Source organism: Rattus rattus, chromosome 8, assembly GCF_011064425.1.
Source record: "Rattus rattus isolate New Zealand chromosome 8, Rrattus_CSIRO_v1, whole genome shotgun sequence".
NCBI classification, from domain to species: Eukaryota; Metazoa; Chordata; class Mammalia; order Rodentia; family Muridae; genus Rattus; species Rattus rattus.
Window position 1 is genome coordinate 90724441 of NC_046161.1, and position 23738 is coordinate 90748178.

At 50.5% G+C, this 23738-nt stretch overlaps 1 protein-coding gene across 2 annotated transcripts in view; it reads right to left on the reverse strand.

Moving 5' to 3' along the window:
• Window positions 1-1786: 1786 nt before the first annotated feature.
• Mras (muscle RAS oncogene homolog) overlaps window positions 1787-23738 on the reverse strand; it is a 52745-nt gene continuing 30793 nt past the window's right edge. For both annotated transcript variants that reach the window (XM_032910138.1, XM_032910139.1), the window contains exons 3-6: window positions 10827-10980; window positions 9181-9280; window positions 6030-6109; window positions 1787-4804 (exon numbers count right to left, since the gene is read on the reverse strand). In XM_032910138.1, coding sequence (XP_032766029.1) covers window positions 4705-4804; window positions 6030-6109; window positions 9181-9280; window positions 10827-10980 — 434 coding nt within the window. In that variant the 3' untranslated portion in view covers window positions 1787-4704. The remainder of the gene's footprint in view (window positions 4805-6029; window positions 6110-9180; window positions 9281-10826; window positions 10981-23738) is intronic.

The window sequence follows — 23738 nt, forward strand, 5'->3', positions numbered from 1 at the left end:
ATAGTCCTTGGTGACCTCTGTGAAAGGTCATTGACTCCCGAAGAAGTCGAGAGCCACAGGTTGAGAGACAATGCAGGTTGGATATGGGGAGCTTGGCTCAGAGGCTGAGAGGCAGCAAACCTGGGCTGAATGTTGCTAAGTTACTGTGCACGCAAACCATTTCAACGCTTGCTGAAATGAAGATTCTGATTGAGAAATTTGTGACAGGGCCCAGGGTAATGACAATGTCAATGTCTGTGACCCAGGGTCCTTTTATCCACGGCCTCTTCAAACGAAATCAACGTGGACTCTTCAAATAGTCCTTCTGGCGATGCAGGGTGTCTCCGTTGGTAGTGTTCGTTGTGCGAGCATGAACACCTGAATGCCAGGGCCCGTGTGAAAGCTGGGTGAGCCGTGTGCCATCTGTCAGCACAGCACTGGTGAGGCAGACAACCAGAGCTTACCGGCCGGGTAGCCTAGCACAGCGGGTGAGTGAGAGACCCCGTCTCAGGACAAGTAGAGAGCAGTTGAGGAAGACATCTGCTGTTAACCGCTCCTCTTCAAAAGCACATGCACACAGTGCTTGTGCACCAGCATGTACATAGACCGTACAGATGGGGGAGGGAGGGAAGGAGGGAGGAAGGAAAGGAGGAAGGGAGGAAAGGAGGGGGGGAAAGAAGGGTGACTTTGAAGGCAAATCTTCACTCCTTAACAGTGATGTAATTAGCGAATCCAATGTGGCTGTGGTTTTCAACTAGTCAGGGGAACAACCTTCTGGTTCTGATGTCTCTGGGACCTTGCTGTGGGGCTCAGAACTCAGTGTTTGACATCAAGTGAAGGAACACGTTAGGCTGCTCTTCTAGCTAATGCCCACCTGCTCATTCCTTACTTATGTGCAATGGCATAGCCCACCTTGGCATGGCTGGAAAAGGGGATTGGGGGAGCTACTGGGTGATGGTGGGGTAGACAGAGTGGAGACGTGAATTCGCTTTAAAGTTCCCCAGAACTTCTGTGCTGGCTGTGTTGAGAGTGAACTGTGAGACGACAAGAGCAAGACATGAAGAGTAGCATCGTCGACTCACCTGTCCGCTGGGAGGTAGAGGAAACAGGTAGATTCTAGACACATTCGCAGGGTGACATCGACAACCTTCGCTTACAAGACAGGGTGGAGGGGGATGAGAGCAAGTCCAAGACTTGAGAACCAGAAGCAAGGAGCTGGGTGATATTGGCACGAAGAATGACAGGGATCAGGAATTCCATTTGAATACAAGAAAAACAGTTTCCCACAAGAGGCAGAGGGACAAGTGGAATCCCACTGAGGAAGTGGCCTTTATAGGAAAAAAAAGGGGTCTGGTTCTTTCTCTCAGCCACAAGCTTCCAGAAATCAAACTCAGACTTTAAATATATTTACAAATACCTTGGCCATATAGCTAGGCTCTTCTCTGACAAGTTATAACTGAAAATAACCCACTTGTTCTAATCTAAATTCTGCCACATGATCATCTCAGCACATCTTCCCTGGTGAAACTCCCGCCCCCAGAATCCTTCTGTCTCCTGGATGTCCCACCTCCTATTTCCTGTCAAGGCATAGGCCATCAGATTTATAAATGACAGGTGCCACGTCCATACAGACATAAGATATTCTCTCTCGGGCTCCTGCAGGGAAAGATACCTCCATGGCCACCAGTAGGCTCCCTCTTTACCTGAGGTTTGACTAAGTCCAAGGCTGTGCTCTGAAAGAGGTTCATGTTTTAGTAAAGAGCTGAAAACTCCTCGCAAAGCCAGGAGTGTTTGAGGAAGAGGAAAGAAGACAGGATCTCTGTTTGTTTCTTTATTAATAAGTGGAGATACACAAAGACTTGATAAAAAGTACATAAAAGGCTCAAGCATCAACAAGATGTCCAGGCATCATCATTCTTGCTTGCCGCACAACAACGGCCACCTGCTAATACTGTCACACAAAGGGCTCAGTGTTTCAAGTATCTGGCATTCTGGGTAAACCCGACCCAATGTGGAGTCTCCAACCAGGTGGGCTGCTAAAAGAAGAGACCCCTCTGTGGCTCTGGACTTAGTGTGGTGGGTCTGAGGGGCTTTGGGATTAGAGCTGGCATGGTCAGTGGGTCATCTCTCCTGGGAGGCAAGACAGGCCGCACTAATCCAATCAGGTACTCCACGTCGAGAGTCATGGGGAGATGGGGAAGTCCTAAAGGCAACATCCAGATGTTCCCCATGTGGCAAGGTGCTTGAGAAGGAGGGGGTCACAGCATAGCCCTATACTTGGGGAGAGGGGATGGCTAGGGGGAGAAACGAACCTATGAAGAAATGGCAGAGTAATGGAAGAAAATCAGCACACAATAGAAGCCAGGGGTGAGGGGATCGCAGGGGTGCATCGGATGTGATGGGAACACAGGTTTCTGGCTAGAGGGGACCTCGGAATGACAGCTCAATACAGACCCAAAGGATCCTCAGTCCTATGGTGTCCCGGCCAACAGTTTCCCGATGTCCCCTGTCAGCTGGTGATGGGGACTCACTGGGCATACTCTGCCTCCCTGGAAACTCTGTCAGAGGGCTCATTTCTAATTCTGATGTGTCAGCTATGCATGTCACACACGGGGGGTGGGGGGATTGTGGAAAATGAAAGCCCTGCTCTAGAGACTGCACAAGGCGGGATGTCAGCCGGTTTGTCCATCCGCATGTGCAGTCAGTTTAGGACGTGGGCAGTTTAGAATGGATGCCCTGGATGATGGGTCTGAATGCACTGCTGCTTCGGAGAGGGGCGGGAGTGCTGGGAGCCTCCCTTCTGGTTATCTGTGTGACTTGGGGGCTTTGGTCTAGGCAACTGTTCTGCTTCCGGGGAGACTCCCCACTCTGCACAGTGGAGGTGCTGGTCCACAGAAGCAGGGGTGTGCCGGGAGCAGGTGGCAGGACATGGCTTCTCTGGCAGTGGCTGCTGCCCTGAGTGTAGACTATCCTGACCTTTCTTCCATCTGTCCTCTCTCCAGGCTGCAGCTACTATGGGTGTGGCCCGAGGCTGGAGAAAGCCTGGTCCTTTTAGTGTTGAAAATAATCGTAAGGATTACAGGATCCGAGAAATGGTGTGGTACCTCACCTGGCATCCTTTTAAGGAATAGAAATAAAAATCGGGGTGGGTGGCAGTTTGGTAAGTAGGAAGTTTGACCTCTAGCTGGCACAAGCGTGGGGTCATTTCCTTCTGCAGCAGAATTGTCCCTTGAATGGGGGCCTTCTGTCCTGATGACCCTGTGTTTGAACAACTTAGGACTTTCTGGGTTGAAAAAGAATCACGAGGCTGGACATCCTTTCGGTGCCTGATTTCCTTGGACTTCCTTCCACCTGTTTCTTTCTCCACATTGGCCCAGCCACTGAGGGGAGCTGACAGGTCACTAACTACGCTGCCACCTCCGCTTCTGACCCCCTCACAGGGTGTACTTTGTTCTTGCTGTTCCTCCATGGGGATCTTAGCTGGAAAAAGGCAATCTCTACCCCACTAGCAGCACCAGAGAGGGAGGGGTGCATCATGGCGGGAGGTGTCCCTGCTGAAATAAGTGTATGGGCCATGTCACCGGCTCAGCTTTTCTTCCCCTTTGACCAAAGAGAGCAAAGGAAGTGTGTCCCAAAAGGCAGCCATACCACTCGTGCTAGAAGGCGCTTGCTCATTGGCCGGACCAATAAAGGTGATGGTCAGCTGACCCAGGTGGAGATGGCTTCAGTCCTGGGGCTTCCCAGACAGCAGTGCCTTCGGTTCAGAGCTGTCACATTCGATTCCTTGAACATGTCCCTATGTTTGTGTCAGAGGCACAGCAACACACAGTCTGAGAGCAAACAGGGACACTTTCGAGAAGCCCAAGGTCCTGTCCACATCTGAACACAGAATTTATCCACTGCCCAGAAAGCAGGAAAGCAAATGAGTACTTGTGCAAAACCAGTCAGTGGCCTCTCCACACTCAGGAGAGAGAATCCCCTCCAGGGGTGAAGCGGGTCCAGCTGGCTCTCACTTCAGTGTGGGCGGGGAGGTATTGGCGAGGGGGGTTTATTTTCTAATCTCTGACATTTTCAACCACACCAAAGCCCTCAAGGTAAATCCACCCCAGTCTCTGGGGTCTGTTTGCTTCCTGGGTTTGACTCCAGGCTTCTGATAAGAATCCACTCGCTTCGGCCGGCCGTCTTTCATCCATCCATGGAGTTTGGCACTGCTAGGAACACTCAGTTAAGAAGACAACAGCCCTGTTCCAGACATTTATCGGAGGTCTGCCAAAGACTTGGGGCTTTGCCAGGCAATGGGCACAGACCTCTTTAATAAAATAATCATTACTCAAATAATTTAAAAATCTACAAAAGACACAAGAGCTCAGACACTGGGGACGGGGTCAGGGAGGAAGCTTGCTCATGGCTTGTCTGGTGCGTTGAACGTGGATAAAAGCACTTCCACAGCAAACCAGCCCTATGGAGTTAAAAGAAACAACAAGCCCACCAAGAGACTGGGAACTGGGCTCACTCAACAACAAGGGTTTGGAAGCTGTCTCCATGTCTCCATGGGAGAGGCAGCGAAGCCAGCCCCTGCCTGCTCCTGCCCCTCCTCCCTTGTTCTCTTCCTGTGCCCAGTCCAGAGCCAAGGGCTGTGGTTAGAAATGGTTCTCAGTGCAGTTAGGCAGTGGGCTGGTCCCAGGGCTGGCAGTTCACGGTTGCTATGCCCAGGGCTTCAGGCTGTCACAAGATGACACACTGTAGTTTGTGAGTGCCGGTGGCCCTGTCCCCTCGCCATTTTGTCTTCTTTTTCTTCTTCTGGTTTTTCTCTGGAACCTGTTGCCTATTGAACAACAAAGGAAGCAAAGACGATGTCAGAGTAAGCCTTCTGCTTCCTTTGTACTGTGACTCCCTCTCTGTCCTCTCTGTGACTCCCAGTCTCTGACAGCCCTAGGCTGAAGGACAGCTTGAGGGTGCTGCTGTCCTAGCCACACAAGGAGACCAGGCTGGGTGGCATCTCTTAGTTGGAGAAAGCAAAAGCCAAAGAGGAAGGGAAGGGAAAATGAAACCCTCTGCCGTCTGGTGGTGACTACATTTATTCGTAGTGAGCCCACGGGCTTTATAACGGAGTTGGCGTTTGTGCCCAGTTCTCTTTTCCATAGTTTAGATAAAATAACTGGCCAACCGGGTACCAATGTTTTTCCATGTTTTCTGTTAACATTTCCTAGGCCCAAGGGTTGCTTTTGGTGTTACGGCTCCATGATCAATTCACGGCAGCATGGGAAGTCCATCAACAGCCAACACATACGTGAAGTGAGGGCTGTGCAGGGAAACGAGGGTGAACTCAGGCTGTGGAGGAAGCGTGTGTGGGTGTGTGCAGGGGTGTGCACATGGCAGGGGACCAAGAGGCGGTAAACAAGGGGCACCTTTACAGACCTAGGTCTGAGTCACAGCTGACCTGATTCAACAGCCTGAATCATCACATAAGGTACCGAAGACAGGGCTTTAACTGTTGGGGATGATAAAGGTTTAGAAACTGGATTGGATGTGGTGGGGCCAGAGCCAGGACTCAGCTTCCATCCTCCAGCCGGAAGTGAATACTGTCTTAAAGGAATGAACATCCAGAGTCTGTTCTCAGGGCTACTGGCACTTGAAGACCCCCAGGTCTTGGAAGGCACACACAGTGTCTCTGGAATTTGAGTTCAGGGACCATACTTGGCTATCTTGGGGCCTCTAATATCAAGGGCAGTAGAAAAAGGGGCTTGTTCTTTGCTGTGTTGGATATGTTGAAAGTTTGGGGTTCTAAGGTACTAGGATACCTGATCTCCACTGCATGCCTATAGCCCCACAACACCCCCAGCCCCCACTTATACCTGGGGGCAGTGTAGAGGTAGGAGGGCAAAGGGCAGAGGGGAACTGTAAGGTCACAGGAAATGGCGAATGAGGCCTGGGCATGCCCAGTCTCTCGGGAGTTCTGTTCCTCACGTGTTCCTGCTGTAGTCTGGCTTCCCCCTTTCCACCATAGAGGGTGTAGCCAGGGAGGAGCAAGGGGAGGGTACAGTGCTTACCTAATTACTCTAACTAGGTCATGGAAGGTTTTGTCCACGTTGAGAGGCGGGTCCTTGGCACTGGTTTCTATATATGGGATCTGGAAAGCAAAGCTCAGCTTGGTCAACCTGGCACCTTGACCCACAGGGCCCTCTTCCACCTTTAAATATACGGGTGTAAGCCGGGTGGTGGCTGCTCATACCTTCAACCCAGAACTCGGGAGGCAAGGGTAGGTGGAGCTCTGTGAGTTCGAGGCCAGCCTGGTCTACAGAGCTAGTGCCAAGACAGACAGAGCTGCACAGAGAAACTGTCCCAAAACCAAAACAAAACTCCAGAGGTTCCAAGGATCTGACAGAACCCCAAGGCTCTTCTTGCCTTGTAAGGCTGGAGAGTTTGGCTAATGGCTTCTCTAACTCTCTCTTGTTCTCTGGTCACAGAGAGATACTTAATAGCTCCCTAGAATGGAATCCAAACACCCTTTTTATTCTCAAGAGCAAACTGTTTCGCTGCGCACACTGAGTTCTCTCATTCTTTTGGGGATGACCTCTGACCTTTTCCCTGGACTCCTCCGGAGTGAACTTCGGTGGGGAAGGCAGGCTGAGGAGGTGTGAGCTAAGAAGGACCCTGGACCTAGGTCACCCTGGTCTCTTACCTCCAGCTCTCCAGCCCAGCCTTGCTCTTGTTTGCTCTAGAAGCCTAGGACCTTGGCCATGTTTACTCAAGGATGATGCTTTGATGATAGTCTCTCCCTGGAACCAGAGCTGCACCGGGAAGCTATGGCTGACAGGACCCCATGGGCCATGCCCCCACCAAACCTCAGACCAGCAGGGCGGAACAAAGGCTCAGGGAGGATAACACACAATTCTAGGTCCTGTGATGGGTATCCCAGGAAACTAGGAAGTCCTCCACACACAGGGCTTGGGAGTTCAAGAAAACATGCCCTGGCCTCCTGGATGTGAATGACTTTGCACCTTCCCAAAACTTATTGTTCCTGATCACAAAATTGGTGCCTTTTATTCTAATACATTTGAAGAAGCTAAGTATGGTGGAGAGGGTAAGTCATCCATTCCTTAAATGCATGGGGAGGGTGGCAGAGCAAGCTTCGTAGCTGATAGTTAGGGAGTTGACGGAGTTAGGGCAGTCAACGTTGCCTAGGGAAGCTTTGCCCAGGACACACAGGGGTCAATATCCATGTTACCACCCTGTGAGGTCAGATGCTAGCAGGTTGCAGGCTTCAAGCAGAGGTCTTACTGTAATGCAGAGACAAACAAAGGCCCCAGGTCAAGCCTTTGACATTTTTATTTGAGCCTCTGCTAACTCTAAAAGGACAGTGCCCTCCACAGTGGAATAACCATTTGGCTTCCCAGTCTCCCTTTCCCCACCTTTGCTGAATTAACCAGCAGAGGCAAGCACCGTCCTGCTGTGAGGAGACTGAACTCAGAAAGACAGGCCTGCAAGAACTCTACACTGCTGGGTCAACAGAGAATCAGTGTCAGCCTTCTACTTGGCCTCCCACAGGCACCTGTGTGGTAGGTCAGCTTTGGAGCGTCTCGTGAGCTGGGCACCACCCCTGCGCATGGCAGGCATTCCTGATAAGAACCAGGTAGAACCCTACCTATGGCTGGAGACACTGTGCAGCCCTGGATACATGCAGAAGCGAGGTAGGAAACCACGCACAGCCAGATCCCCTCAATAGCCCTCCCTTCTGGGAGTTCAGCCAGCCCCAGCATCTAGGGGTCTGCTATCACAGATGCCTGCGGATCCACCTTTCTCTCTCTTGCCCCATATCCAATCTGTGAGCAAATGCTGTGGGTTCTAAGACATTCAGCCCAAATCTTGCCACCCTCACGTGCTTCTCAGCCTCTCGTGGGGCACTGGGGCAGCCCCTGCATGACTCTCTGTGCGTCTCTTCTTTCCCAGCGGACTATTGTCAACAATGTCGCAGGAGAGAAGCTGCTCATCTACAAGTCACATCTCTCTTAAACCCTCCAGGGGCCATAACTGCTTCAGTCACACTGCACTTCTCGGGACTCACCCGCAGGTACCTGTTCCACCACCATGGCTGGTTTGCCGACTCGCAAACTCCAACCCTGGGGCTCACAGATAACAATCCTTTGCTAGGATGTTCTTTTCTCAGATACCTGTCTGGCCATTCCTCTGTCTCCTTAAGTCCCTGCTAAGGTGGACCCAACCCACCTGTTTAAAAAGGCACTTCCTCTTCCCATCCCCCCATTTGTTTGTTTCCGTAGGACCTGTCACCTCCAGACAAATGGTAATTTACTTTGCTTATTACCTGTCTCCATCACTAAGCACCTAAAGACAGGGAATCATTGCTCTCCAGGACCAAGGATGATGGAATTAATAAAGGAATTAATACAGAAGACAGACAGACAAAACTGCTCCCAGCATGCCTTTCTCTATGTGTAGTCCACTGGGTAGTGATAGGGCTACCCTGCAGCTGACTTTCCAGCTGGTAGGCAGGCCCCAAGGAGACCGGCGCACTGTGCCAACATAGGGTTGGGGAGCAGAGACCTGACCCAGCACTGTGGAGAGGGCAAGGACACTACAGTGACCTAAGAAAGCTAAAATTCTTATGATAGGGTACAGCTGAAGCAACCTCAGTGCCAATGTCTACCAAGTAGGGATAATGATGGCTGTAAGGGTAGAGGACTTGATATCTATGCTTCCCTAGTACACTGCTGGACCTGGAGGGGGCGGGGGCTCCTCAGTGAACACAGCAGGTAGCAGCAACTCAGCATAAGCAGGTGCTAGCTCTCAAGCAGGAAGAGCTGACACCTTCGTATAGCCCGTTGCTGGATACGTGCTACCTCAGGCAGGACGGCTCTCAGCCAGGAAAGCCCTGAATACCACAGCTACCAGGTCAATCTGAAGGCAGCTGTTCACACCTCTACCCCAGAGCCTCTCATGGCTGCAGAGGGTGTTTTCTCTGCTTGTTTCAAATAATATCCCTCAACACTGCACCCTGTGGCCTCCCTGTGGCGTCTCAGTAGGAGGCCTTGGTCCTATTTCCAAAGACCAGCACTGCAGGAGGGATGGCATATGGGCTTTCACACATAGCCCTGAGGCCCAAACACATAACACACAGGCACGCACGCACGCACGCACGCACGCACGCACGCACGCTCGCTCGCTCCCATGCACGTCACCTACATTGTATTTGGTCGCCATTTCTTTTCCTTGGTCCCTGGTGATTTTCCTTAGGTGCATCAGGTCCACTTTGTTGGCCACGAGGATCATTGGGAATGACTCCCTGGGAAGGAGGAGAATTCAGATAATAGCAGTGAGAGTCATGCGTCTACACCAGCAGGGGATGCCAGCCAGACAGTGAGCCAGCCTCCTCCCACAGCATTTCCCCAGTGGGCCTCCTCTTGTCCACAGGAGACAGGGGCCCAGGCAGGAGGAGCCTGGGTTCTGTTACGAGGCTAGCCTGGAGGTCGAGGCTAGCCTGGAGGTCGGCCTGAGGCTGTTGCTGTGGGACCTGGCTTCCCAGACTCTACTCAGCTCTCCAAGGCTCTGATATACAAACCATGCAGGCCTCAGCCAGGATCCATGAAGAGCAGCAGGGACAGGGGCTGGCACAGCACATAAATGGCAGCAGCAAAATGAGAACGGAGAAGAGAGACCTCCAGAAGTGGGGCACGGCGAGGCACGCCCCCATCAGCACCTTACTGACTTTTGAATGAAACAAAACAGCAGCCCATGGCATTTGGGGTAATGTTGAATATTTTCACATTAAAAAAAAGAAGAAACCTAAAATTTGAAATGTGAAAAGTGCTACTTTTTATTTCTTTGATTAGCGAGTAAATTAAGATTTTCCCACCTCTGGAACACTTAGGGTGTCTCGTTGGAGGGTGTCTTATATCTGTGGGCTGAACTCATGTTAATCAGCTGCCGATCACTCTGGGTGTCTGTGTCCCCCTGCCAGGCAACGTTTTAAGCCCTTCCTGCTGTGGAATGGCCATTGCCTGGGTTTCTCCATCTTTGCTGGGATTCAGTCAAAGCTTGTTCTTCTGCATTTACATTTTCGTTTTGCACTGCTTCTTTGACTGGCAGCATTAGACGGGCTTAAGCCAGACACTAGGCTTTGATTTGTTATAGATTTGATTTGATTATGTCATAGAGTATGAAGAAAAAAAAGCCGTTAACGAGGGACTTGTAAACCTTGTTGCCAAATGCAATTTAATCAATTTCAATGTGTTCCGGAGAGGAAATTCACTTTCTCTTTGCATATAATGCAATTGGGTTAAATCGGGCCTGGGTGGGAAACAGAGCTGTTAACAATGATTCCTTGATTGAGGGAGTTTATGAAAATGGGAGGGGCTAAGGCCTGGTGCCTTTGGAGCGGCTTAGAGAGCCAGGAAAGAGTCAGGGGAGACCTTAGAGCAGTGGTTCTCGACCTTCCTAATAACCCTTCAGTGCAGCTCCTCATGTTGTGGGGACCCTCCCCCTCCGACCAAAACATTATTTTGTTGCTACTTTGTAACTGTAATTTTGCTACCGTTATGAATCACAATGTAAATATCTGATATTCAACCCCCAAAGGGATTGTGACCAACAGGTTGAGAACTGCTGCCTTAGAGGAAATAACAGAGAAATCTGTAGCGGGAGGGAAAGAAGAGGAGAGGGAGGGAAGAGGAGAAAGAAGAGGGGGAGGAGGAGGAGGAGGAGGAGGAGGAGGAGGAGGAGGAGGAGGAGGAGGAGGAGGAGGAGGAGGAGGGAGGAGGAGGAGGAGGAGGAGGAGGAGGATCCCCATAAGCCAAGGAGGAGAGTAGGGAGGCCCTGTTTGCTGCCCTCACCTGTCCTTGACACGCAGAATGAGCTGGTGGAAGCGGTCCACGTGCTCGAAGCTGGCCTTGTCGGTGACAGAGTAGACGATGAGGAAGCCATCCCCTGTGCGCATGTATTGCTCCCGCATGGCACTGAACTCCTCCTGCCCAGCTGTGTCCAGAACTGGAGAGGAATGAGATCATTCAGAGACTGCCCCCGCTCCCATTGAAGTCACTACAGACTATAGAACCCCAAGCTACTGCTGCTGTCCCCACTGTGGCTGGCTCAGACCCAGCTGTCCTCACAGGAGGAGTTTCAGCCACCTCATAGCCTGCTTCAGTGTAAGCCTCTTCCTGGCTCATTTCAACCTCCTTGCTCACTGGACGGACCACAGTGCTGTGGCCCAAGGACAAACCTCATGAAGTCAGAGATCAACTTTCACAAGGCCCTCTGGGAAACCCCAGAGCTGGGTTTGGATTCCGAGGTTTAGCTCTTTCAAACGGAGGTTCTCTGTGGGGTGTGCCTGCCTCTCTGTGCTTCTACTTCCTCCTGCACAGGTATGGAAACAGGGCCTCCACCTTGAAGCTCTCAGGTGGGGAGGGCTCCAAAGACACCAGGCCAGTTAGAAGGGCCTCTTTAAGCCCTGTGTGTGTGGACGCATGCAGAGCTTGGAGGAGGACAAGCCTTCAGACGTCAAGGTCCACATCACAGGATGGAAATGGCAGGAAGAGGCATCTGGGGCAGGCATCAGGTATAGGTAGGAAGGCACTGCAACCCTCAGCCATCCTCAAGACTCCGCACTGCACAGACCCCTGACGCCCACTTTTCATTCCCTGACATACAGTGCTCGTGTCTAATTGAGACCTAACCCCAAATGTACCCATTTTGTATGTGAATAATTAAAGGCACATGCAGCTAGGCAACTTCGTCTATTCACTTAGGAGATATTTGAGAGCCTACTGTACGCCAGGCAGGCTGTGGGCCCTTTGGTTGCAGGGTGAAGGAGGCCAAAACTTAGCAACGAAGCCACAGAATGATTGCTATAACCTTACTACACATAAATACATAGACTAAATGTTGATCTAGTCAGGTGAAGGTCGGTGCAGATTTTATTATCGTTCTGGACAGGTCAAGAAGCTACTCTTCAGTAGGTGACCTTTGAGCAATGACTAAGTACAGGACGAATCAGAGCCTCATGATCTGGGGAGCAACATTCCAACAGGGGGATACCCCGAAACTTCAGAGGTAGAGGTGTGGTCAGTACCTGCTGGTCCAAGGTCAGAGTCTGTTGCCCTATGCCCTTCCTCCTGCTGAGCATGATAAGGCCCAGTGGAGAATGTGGGCAAAGAAAGATGTCATCCGGAGGACATTGTGCAAAGGCTAGCCCAATGCTGGGGGTCAGAGGGCAAGCCATGAGTGGAAGCGGAGAACTAGTTAGGAGCCTCATGGTAATCTAGGCAAGCCAGTGACTGGACCACGTTGGGAAGAGAAGTGACCAGATGCTGAACACTTTCTAAGACATAGCTGCACTGAGGGTGCTGCTGGGCCCTGAGCTGAGCAACTGAGGAAAAGACAATGAATCTTGTGGGGCTCAGATTCTCACATGCGCTGATCCTGGCGGACCACATGTAACCAGTCAGATCCCGAGAAGAAAAGAGGTGAGAGATTCTCGTGTAGAGTCAGTGGTGGGCAGGGGGCAAGGACAGCCACAGAGTGAGGAATCTGGGGACCCCCAGATTCTAAGGCAGGCTGGATTCCTCCAGTTCTGCCCCTTACCCTACACGGCAATCCACAAAATGTGTGAAAGTGAAATGGTTTCTCATGCACGGGAAGAGATGAATGCGAGATCAGAAATCATGATACTAATGTAGTTGATGTGCTCGCAGACTTTGAAGGTCTCTGTTATAAAAAGGCAGACATCATTCAAAAGTTAATATAAATCTAGAAATAAGAGCGACTCCTCTGAAGCCAGCATCCCTGTACCCCCAGCACTTGGGAGGTAGAAGGAGGAACGGGAGTTCAAGGTCGTTCTTGGCTACACAGGGATTTCAAGGCCAGCCTGGGGTACAAGAAAAGCCTATCTTCAAAACAGTAATGCCAACACAGGAACCCTCTGTGAAGGGAAATGCTCATGTCTGACATTGCAGGAACCCCCTCATGCTTTCTAGAGGGAACGTAAGTCATTAAAGTGAAAACTAAATCCACAGAAGAGAAACGGCAGCAGCAGCGGCGGGCAAACGGAAGGGCAAACATTTGGATGCAGTAAAACTTGTCACTCAATTAGAAGACTGTGGAAGCCAGCAGGCTTGGTGGTCGGGTGTGTCCTCTCCACCACTTATGAGGCTGAGAGAGGAGGATGAGACGTTTATGTTGATCCCTTGCAGGCAACTTACCAGGACCCCATCTCAAAATAAAGGTAAAAAAAAGTTAAAAGGGGGGTGGGGGGGCACTGGGATGTAGCTCAGTGGCAGAGAACTTGCCTGACATGTGTGAGGTACCAGGTTTAAACTGCAGCAGCATAGATACAGAGCAAGAGGATGCGTGATCATCTGAAACTGAAATCTACGGTGACTCCTGAGCGAGGGCCAGGAAACGGTGACGGTTACAGGCTGAACGGACCTAACCAGCAAGTTCGACATCTGAAGGGCTCTGAAGTAAGAAATGCCTTCTTTCCAAATATAAAACCCCCTCAAATCTAAAGCAATTATGGTATTTAAAAACCGCTTGTTGAGAAGAGGAGGGGAGCATTAGTTTAAATTTTTAAATTATTCTCATTTTTGTTTGTTTGGTTTTTTTTTTTTTTCCGGAGCTGGGGACTGAACCCAGGGCCTTGTGCTTGCTAGGCAAGTGTTCTACCACTGAGCTAAATACCCAACCCCAATTATTCTCATTTTTAATTGTCTGTCTGTCTGTCTCTGTGTGTGTGTGTTGGGGTTTCACTAGAGTACAGTGCCCAGAGGGGCCGTAAGCAGACATCAGAAGCTCTGGTCTGAACTCTGGCTGCCGTGAATCCCTCAGCATGAGCTCTAGGACCCCAACTCAGCTCCCTACAAGAGCAATCTTTTCCCTTACCTCCGAGCCATCTCTGCAGCCTCAAACCCTCTGGTCTCAATGTGCTGTCCTTATTCTGGTAATGGTTAAAGGGTATTTAGCCCCACCTGAAGGCCTCACTTTGTTGGGGAAGAGGCTCCGGGTCCTGATTATATCCTGATACTGATGGAAAAATACAAGTTGACACACTCTTGTGTCTGTGCCGTAACTTTCCGAAGAACAGAGATAAAGTCTCAAGCTTCCTAGTCAATAGAAGAGAGAGAGGCATAGAGACTCTCTCTCTCTCTCTCTCCCCCCCCCCCACACACACACACACACACACACAGACACACACACACACACACACACACACACGTAAAAAGGAGACTATCTGAAATTTTTAAAAAAGGGGTGGGGGGACAAGAGAGGATCATGGGAGTAATTGCATACGTGCATGAAGGTGTCATGACAAAGTCTGTTATTTTGTGCAATGTATGCTATTAACACTTAAATAATTATAGAAAATTACGAATGATCAAAACACATATGGCCTGATATACCAGTAACAACCAGTATATAAAACTGAAGACACACATGGCTGAAAGTTATTCTTGGCCCGAGGGGACATGCAGCCAGGAGGAGGTGGCAGCCTCTGCTTTGACTCACGTGCCTGGAAACACCTGAGACAGACCCGACTCCATGCCCTGCCACCCAGCCTTCCTGGGGCAGCTGAAGGTCCCCAACTTACACTCTCAGGAAAGCAACTCTGCCTGCTTCCCTCCCTGGCTCATGAAGGTGGGAGGCCTCTGGATAAGTAAGAAGCCTTAATCACTGTGGGGAAGAGGTGTTCTGCCAGCATGTGGTGGTGCAGGCAGCACTGGGAGGCAGAGAGAGTCTCCAGATGGAAAACACCAGAACAGCAGGATCATGTGGAGCTGCTCTAAGCTCTAATCCCACATGCTAACACTGCACAAGTCTCGGGTGGGCGGACAGCCAGCATGGGCACCCGCCAGACTGGGTCTTTGATGGATCTGTCAAGACTGGCTCCTCCCTTCCTACTTCCCTTTTTCCTTTCTCCTTTTCCCTTTCTCCTCTCTTCTTCCTGTTCTTTATCTAGGGTCTGGCCGCCTAGACCCAGACTGGTTGTCCAGATTCCAAACACATGCTGAAACTATGGCCTCCAAGCCTATTCCCTCCTCTCTGGTTTGTCCCAGCCACCCTTGCTCAGAGGCAGACCTATGAAGAGGTCTCCCTCATGGACATGGACCTGTGTCTCGTAACCTGGCTCAGCCCTGAACTTACTTCACAGTGAGTGGCAGAGATCAGGAGCCAGGCACTGTTCTCTCTCTCTCTCTCTCTCTCTCTCTCTCTCTCTCTCTCTCTCTCTCTCTCTCTGTCTCTCTCTCTGTGTGTGTGTGTGTGTGTGTGTGTGTGTACACATGGGTGATGCCCTCCCCTGAGGCCCTGGGGTCATGACACTGGGTGAGCTGGCCCTGTCTCTAGTGGCTGCACCACTTGGGAGAGCTGGCCCTGCTCCTGTCCTGGGCAGTACAGTGGAGCTGGTCCTAATGGCGAAGGCACAGGTGAGCCAGTGTGAGGGTGTGAGAGCAGGAGAGCTGATCCTGCTTCCTGCTGACGGCAGCATGATGGGTGAGCAAATCCGGGCTGGGCTCCACGTGGTAGTGTGAATAAGGGAGAGGGGGCCGGCTGACCAGCTCATCTACCACCTAGGCCCAGACCCAGGGCTCCGAGTTGGTCCACCCCAAAATCTCTATCATCTCTGAATGGTTGGGACTCAGGAAAGGCCAGTCCTGCTGACTCAAAGCTGCAGGATCTTCATGACGCAGGGTAACAACAGGATACTCGGGAGGAGTCCCAGTGAGGATTCAATATTGATGATGTCACGGAAGCCAGAGACCTCACTCGAACCAGACCAATGACTCATTGCAATGAGCACCTGCAAGTGAAGATGCGTGGCCAGAGGGATAAACTGTGGGACACACTGTGACACACTACAGATGATGACACACTTGATGACACACTACAATGAGATGTTTTCTGTGCTGTGCGTGTGTGTGTGTGTGTGTGTGTGTGTGTGTGTGTGTGTGTGTGCGCGCGCGCGCGCGAGCTATTTGGGGGGGACTGCAAGAGCAAAGGGTGGATTTGAAGGGATAGGGAGATGAGCAGGACTAGGGTGTATGATGTGAAACTCACAAAGAATCAATAAAAAGTTAGCATATAGATATAGATATATAGATTTCTAGAGATGATATATCCCCAAGGACCGCATCTAAAGTTTGTTCTTTCTGTAATCCAGGCCTACTATGGGTAGGGAGGACAATCAAGCCTATTTTCCAGGCAAGTTAGGTGGGAAAGCCTGTGTCTCCACAGCTATAATCCATCCGCATCAAGCCACAGCACCTCGCAGAGCATACATACACAGCGACAGGCTTGCTCCTTCCTGTCAGCACTGTGCTCCCTCTCTAGGTCAAGGTTGGGTGCCAGGAATCATGGCTGGGTGCACCAACCACTCACTATCCCTAAAGAGGAACTGCTTTTCTTTTCAGCTGCAAAGCCCTGGCAGGCTGTGAAAGCCAGGCCACCATGGACCGTCTCCAGGGAAGGAGCCAAATTTTTACAGAGCCTCCAGCTGGCTTCCTGGCCATGAGGAAGGATTCCCTCTGGCAAGGACACCAGCTTTCTCAACACAATGGCCAAAGGACAACAGTAAGTAATATTCCACAGCTACTAGCCCCAGGGATACCTGTTCACGATGCTATACTATTCCAACTGTGAGGAGACTATGGGGTAGGTGTGTATGAGGCCTGAGATTCCCCTAGGTTGGTGTACAAATTGTAGGTGTGAGCGCCCCCATTCTGGGAACTCCATGACTTTGCAGAGTTCTTAGAGGAGCCAGGGACACTCGTCCTCTGATGCTGCTCTCAGGGATGGGGATGTTATGGCTTGAATATAAAACACACTGAAGGCTCGGCTCCCAGCTGGTCGCTCTATTTTGGGAGGTGGTGAAAACTTCAGGCAGTAGGGCCTAGGTAAAGAAAGTAGGTCACTGGGGACAGGCCCTTGAAGGGACTCTTGCCCCAGGTCCCTTTTTCCCCCACCTCTCTCCCCCTCCTTGCTTCCTGACAGGGAGGAGGAGAAGGTGCAGAGGTCAGCAAAGGCCTCAGTGGCATGACCAGGATCCAGGAGCATCACGAGAACACAACAGAGCCCTGGCAGCTGGGAAGAGTGGAGAGACACCACGCCGGTCCGCAACCTGGATTCCGTCTCAGGGCCACTCTGGGAGGCCAGTCAATTACAGTGAGGAAACTAAGCCTGCTGAGCCCGGGAAACTTCAGGCTGGTGTGCCAATGAACCATGGAGGAGGTTTTGAACTCACCTTTGCATCTTGTTCCTGATGCCTTCCTGCCTCTGAGCATGTCCAGATCTTCACAGCAGACGGGTAGTAAAGGGAGGGTAAGGACAGATGCCTTGGCTGTGGAGGGCTTAAGGCTGCTCTCCCAACACCCACTCCCAAATAGCTTCACCACCCTCTCCCCAGACTTACACCTGTGGGCAGACATGTAGACCTGGGAAGAGAAGCTGTGTGGCTGTGCCTGGTGGAGTCCAGAGAGCCTAAGGATTCTAAACACAGTCGCCTCCATCTAGTCCCCTGTCGCCACTTTCTCCTCTGTTCTCACCTCCATTCTTTTTTTTTATAAATTCTTTTTTTTTTTTTTTTTTCCGGAGCTGAGGACCAAACCCAGGGCCTTGTGCTTGCTAGGCAAGCGCTCTACCACTGAGCTAAATCCCCAACCCCTTCTCACCTCCATTCTTATCCTAGAAACAAGGGTAAGTTTCAGTCTCCCTCTCCTCCCAGAACAGCTCACCAAGCGGGCCCCTCATACACTGTGGGAGGGACACAATGTTAAACACGTGACCCCTAGCAGTACACCCAGGAGAACCGAAAACGTTAAACCCACAGAGAAACAAGAAGCTGGGTGTTCCAGCAACACTTTCCACCCAGAGCAGACCGAGTGTCATGCCAGTGCCGTCCAAGGGGAGACAGTCCCAGGAACTAATGGAAGAGTGAACAGAGCCCGTGTATCTGTACACCAGAATGTCAGCCATACCCGAAAGAGATGAATCTGAATGCCTTCTGCAACTCAAAGAACCTTCCAAGCACCAAAACTATGCACGAGGCTCATGCCATATAATTCCATGCATACGAGACGTGAGAGCAGGTAACCACACAAGGGCAGAGAGTAGAGTTTGGGGCCTGGGGGAGGGAGGATGAGGAGTAGCTGCTCAAGTATGAATGTCTGGGGGATACAAAAACATCCAGGAATTAATGGCTGTAATCTTAGTGATTATTAATTTGTGAATTGATTGGTGATTTATAAGTGCACAACTTTGATAGGCGTGGCGGTTTGGATAGGTATGGCCCCTGTAGACTCATCTGTTGAATGGGTTGGCATGGGGGGAGGGTAGCACATTTCAGAGGGGTGTCGCTGTGGAGTCGAGCTTTGAGGTCTCCTATGCTCGAGCTATGCCTAGTGTGGTACGCAGTCTCCTTCTGCTGTCTGCGAATCAAGACGGAGGATTTAGGCTCCTCAAGCAACATGTCTGCCTGTATGCTGCTGTGCTTCCAACCCCTGAAACTAAACCCCTGAAACTGTAAGCCTGCCCAATTAAAGTTTTCCCTTATAAGAATTACCATGGTCTCGGTGTCTTTTCACAGCAATGAAACCCAAGTTAAGGCAATAAGCATGCTAAAAATTGCAATTGTGCATGTGGACTATATGTTTTTCTTCCTTCCTTCCCTTTTTCTTTTCTTTTTTTCCCATCATCACCATTGTCGTCGTCGTCGTCATCATCATCATCATCATCATCATCATCATCATCGTCGTCGTCGTCGTCATTTCAAGACAGGGTTTTTCTATGTGGTCCTGTTGTCCGGGAACTCACTCTGTAGCCTAGGCTGTCCTCAGACTCACATAGATCCGGTGCCTCTGCCTCCCGGGTGCTGTGGCTAAGATGTGCACCAGCACTACCCAGCTGACATCTTAATGAAAACTTATATGAGAAAAGAAAATCAGCCTCCCTCCTCTTCTCTGAAACCCACGCTCCACCCCTCCTCTCCTGGTGGTAGATATCAGTCTACGGTTCTAAGTCCGTCCATCGCTTCCTCTAGAAACACCTTGATTCTGCTCTTGATATGAAAGGCAGTCCATATATGATAAGCCCCTCGATTCCCAGTTCCACTCCATAATTTTCTTCTCTTTCCCCATCCCACGCCATTCTCGATCTCTGGAACCTTCTCCTTCTTGTTTCCTCCCCCATAGTCCTAGGCTACCACCTCATCGTACCCCAGTTTTATTCCTCTACACACAGACCAAAGCAAACCTGAACCAGTCAGATCACATGCCTCCCTTATTGAAACCATCGTCCCATCTTGTCATCTCCTCAACTCACCTGCCTGTCCCCTTTTATTATCTGTGCAGAGCACCTGTGTTTACCTCAAGGCGAGCTCATCTTACCCGTTAGCTCTCTACATGCTACCTAACCTAGTGGAGCTGCCAAGGACTCGCAGGAACAATCTTTGCAAGACCTGGTAGCCAGCAAAGAAAGCCTGGTCAATAGCCTTCTGCTAGCATAGCTCGGAGAGTCAAATACCAGCAAGAAAGGATTTAGGAGCTGGCCCATGTGAGGAGAGTTCTCTACCTGCAAAGCCTGCCCCAGGCCATTGGAAGCATTCCTGCAGGAATGGCTCACATGATCAGGAGAACAGGTCAGGCACAGACCCGTAAGTCTGGATTCAACACTTGAGGTCAGTGACCATACTTACTCCCACAGGGGAAGGGGGAAATCCCCCCAAATCACTGTCTTTAGGAAAGAGTACAGAGAGTAGAGGACATGCTGACTCTACTCCATTCTTGCTTGGAGGCACTTGATGTGCCCCCTGTATTGCTGGCCGCGGGGTGGCCAAATGGGTCAAAGCTCCAGCCCAGAAAAATCTCTCAATACGCTCTCTAGTTCCTTCCTGCCCTTCCCATGTCCTCCTCTCTTCCTGCTCTCCACAAAGAATGTGGACTCAAATGTTCAGGGAAAAGCCAGGTCCAGGCCCCCCAAAGAAGACAAGAGCACTTGTGTCTAGCTTTGGTCAGAGGCCAGGGTGGAAATGTCCTGGTTTCCGAGGGTGCCAGAGGACACATGGCCAGGCTTTTGCTCTTCACAAAGAACGAGCCCTTGCTAAGGAGAGAGGCACAGCAAGGTTATGAGCCTGGGTCCAAGAGCTCCTGGGCAGGAAGGCTCTGGAGAATGGCTCTTTGATGTTTTGTGGCAATGGATGTCCCAAAGGCTGGCAGGCAGAGTGAGCCTGGAGTCAGATGGGGAGGGGAGGCCCAGAAACACTTGCTTCTCCTGTGAGTGGACAGAGGTGTGTGCCAACTGCTGTTCTGCATGCTTAAAGCTTGTGTCAAAGCAGAAGTCAACACGAGAAGATGGAGAACAGACTTGGTGGGGTCTGGAGGCTGAGGCCTGGCTCGGCCATTAGTCACACAGGTGTGGTTCCAGGTTCAGGTCACTTCTCCATCGCACTGGGTTGAAGGAAGAGGCTGATCTGATGAGCTCAGCAGCCTTCGGACTCTAGCCCGGCAGAATCAACAGGGACACAACATTGCTAAGACAAGGGACTGGACAGAGGAGCCCAAAGAGATACAGGCCACATTCATAGCGATGCTTTTCATAGCGGTGTTTTGCATAGCGGTCACAAGAGGGGAAGGCACAGGCGTCTATCATTAGAGGGCGTGGCATCGGCTAGTGATATACAATGCAGTGTGGTATTATCCACCTCATAAAGGGAAGGGAAGTCAATGCTAAGTAGAAGAAGCCAGCTATGACAGGACAAGCACACAACCTCACAGATGCTCAGCACACGTATGAGGCATGTAGCGCTCCCGAGACAGGAAGGAGAATGCCATGATTGGGTAAAACAGGAAGTGTGTATGTAGATAGCTAAGCAGGTGTCAGTGTGGGGAGGGTGAAAAAGTTCTGGAAATGGGTGGTGATACACTGGATAATATATCCAAGGTTATACACTGAACAACACATACAAGTACATTTCAATGTAGTTCCAATAGTAGATTTTATGGTATAGATATATAGATATAGATAGATATAGGTGTGTGTATGCATACATATATGCGTATGTATATATGTATATATATATATATATTTGAGTATACATATACACATACACATATACACACACACACACACAACAGAAAACCTCAAACATACAACTCCAAGACTCTGCTGAGCTTCCTGATTCAGAACTGGAATGAAGTGAGAGCCACACAGGTACAAGCCGGGGTAAGGAAGGGTCCAAGAGACCAGGAGAGAATCCAGACAGCCAGGAGGAAGCACTGAAGAGCATCCACAGTCGATGGGTGGACAGACTGTATAGAAACGTTCACAGCTCCAACCATGGGCTGTGAAATGAGGGTCTCCAGCCCTATGGGAAAGAAGTCAAAGGCATCTAGATCCCAGGGGCTACACAGAGAGGGCTGAAATGGCCTTCTGCCTCCACCCTCCAGGTTCTGGAGGACACTGCTTCTGTAGCTCCTTGAAATAAAACAAGAAACAGGTTTGTAATATGGCAAGAACCATGAGAACCTCCTGGCAGTGGAACCTCAGAGGCATTCTCCTGATGAGCCTGCACACATGACCACAGACATGGGGAGAAGAGCACAGGAAGACAGGCCAGGGGTGGGATGGGACCCCGACAATCCAGCTGTGTGTCTTCTCCCTACAGCCACCAGAATTGGCTGTCACATTGGAGACGATTCTCATGCCCAACTGATTATGCAGTGTGGGGGGGTCTCTGGGTGTCTGAGCCAGTGTTAGCTGTCACAGAACCAATGTATGGGTTGGTTTCACCAGCACTGACCAAGAACCTGAGAAAACCAGCTCAAGGGAGGAAGGATTTACTCTGATATTTTTAGTTCACATTCCTTGCTTCTATTGGTCACGGGACTGTGCTGAGGCCAAATCATGGTGACAAGGATATGTGGAGGGTAAAGCTGTTTGTCTCATGGTGGACAGGAAGCAAAGAGCAAGGGAGGGACTGGAGACTTCAGTCTCACCTCCAGTGACTGCTTCCTCCAAGAAGCTCCCACCTCCACAAAGATTGCCACTATCTAGTGACCAAGCATTCAACACAGGAGCCTGTGGCAGCCAGACATTGTCAACCTTATTTTCATCTGCAACAGGGGTCACCATGACAGCATGTGTAAGAGGTAAGGAATGCGTTCATGGGTTTTCTAGCAGTAACGGTTGATGACATCACCACTATCATGATGACCCCACCCCATGACATCACCACTATCATGATGACCCCACCCCCATGACATCATCACTATCACGATGACCCCACCCCCACCACGACCGTCACTGCCGTCATTGCTTAGTGCCATGTCACCATGCTTTTACCCTTCCTCAGTCTAGGACAAGAAAAAAGCAAGATCCAGAGCACTTTGAGATTGGTGGGGTACAGGGCGACTGAAGGCATCTACCCCCAGATTTAGCACATCCCCAGATGGTACCCAGCAGAGAAGCAAGACCCCAGATTACTTCCACTCAGGAAAAGCATAGGTCCTCCAAGGTTTGCAAACCTCCCTGAAAGAGACTGACCCCAGAAAGGGTCAGTGATGTTCAGGCCTAAATATAACAGGTGTTTGATTAAGGTTCTCTGTTGAGGTTTGATCTGTTGCTGTGTACTATAGTGCTAAATACTGGCCCTGGTTGCCTCAGGGATGCAAAAATCAACACGCAAACCAAGTGATGTTATGTGACCTTACTCCTTAATTTAAAACTATTGGTTGATTAAAGATGCCTACAGTCTATAGATGGGCAGAAGAGAGGTAGGTAGGTGGGGTTTCAGTTCCAGGACTTGGGATCTGAGGCAGAGACCAGCAGAGGAGAAGAAGGGGGTGGAGAGGAGAACATGCCATGGGGTAAGAATCTTGAAAACATGGCCACGAGGCCCAGCCAATTGAAGTTAAGAGCTGCCCAGGTGGAACGTGGCAAGTTATAACTCGGGGTTATTGATGGGGAAGTAGATTTTAAAGCTGAGAGGGTAGATATCTACCAGCTCTAGTGTATTAGAGGCTTGTAATAAACATAGACGTTTTGTGTCTTCTATCTGGGAACTGTATGATCAGGGAGGGGTAGAAACCCCTGACTGAGATTTATTATTATTACAGCATTTTCTATATATGGGGGACGCTTTTAAAAAGCCGTACTCAGCTGAAATGTTTTCAGCCTTGTTTAAAGTAGGAGAATTTATGTTGTGGAGTGTGCTAGTCTGGGCATCTAGTATCTATTCTTAGGAAGGCCTAGGTGGGCAATGCCATATGCTAAGTGTGTTGGCTCGTTTTATGTCAACATGACACAAGCTAGAGTTGGCAGAGAGGACGGAGGCTCAAATGAGGAAAACGCCCCCATAGGACTGGCTCTGGGTATGCCTGGAGGGCATTTTCTACATTAGTGATTGATTAAGGAGCACCAAGCCCATCGTGGGAGGGGCCACCATCCCTGGGCTGGTGGTCCTGGGTTCTATGAGGAAGCAGGCTGAGCAAGTATGGGAAGCAAGCCAGTGAGCAGCGCCCCTCCATGGCCTGTGCATCAGCTCCTGCCTCCAGGTTCCTGCCCTAACTGACTCTTCCCATCCTGACTTCCTTCAGTGGTGCACTGTGATGTGGAAGTGGAAGCCAAATGAACCTTTCCTTCCCAACTTGGCTTTGGTTAGAGTGTTTTATCACATAAAAACCCGATCCCATTAAAACACAGAGAAAACCCAAGACACTAAGTCAGGTCTGGTCTCACGGATCTGAGCTTCTGAAGTAATCCTA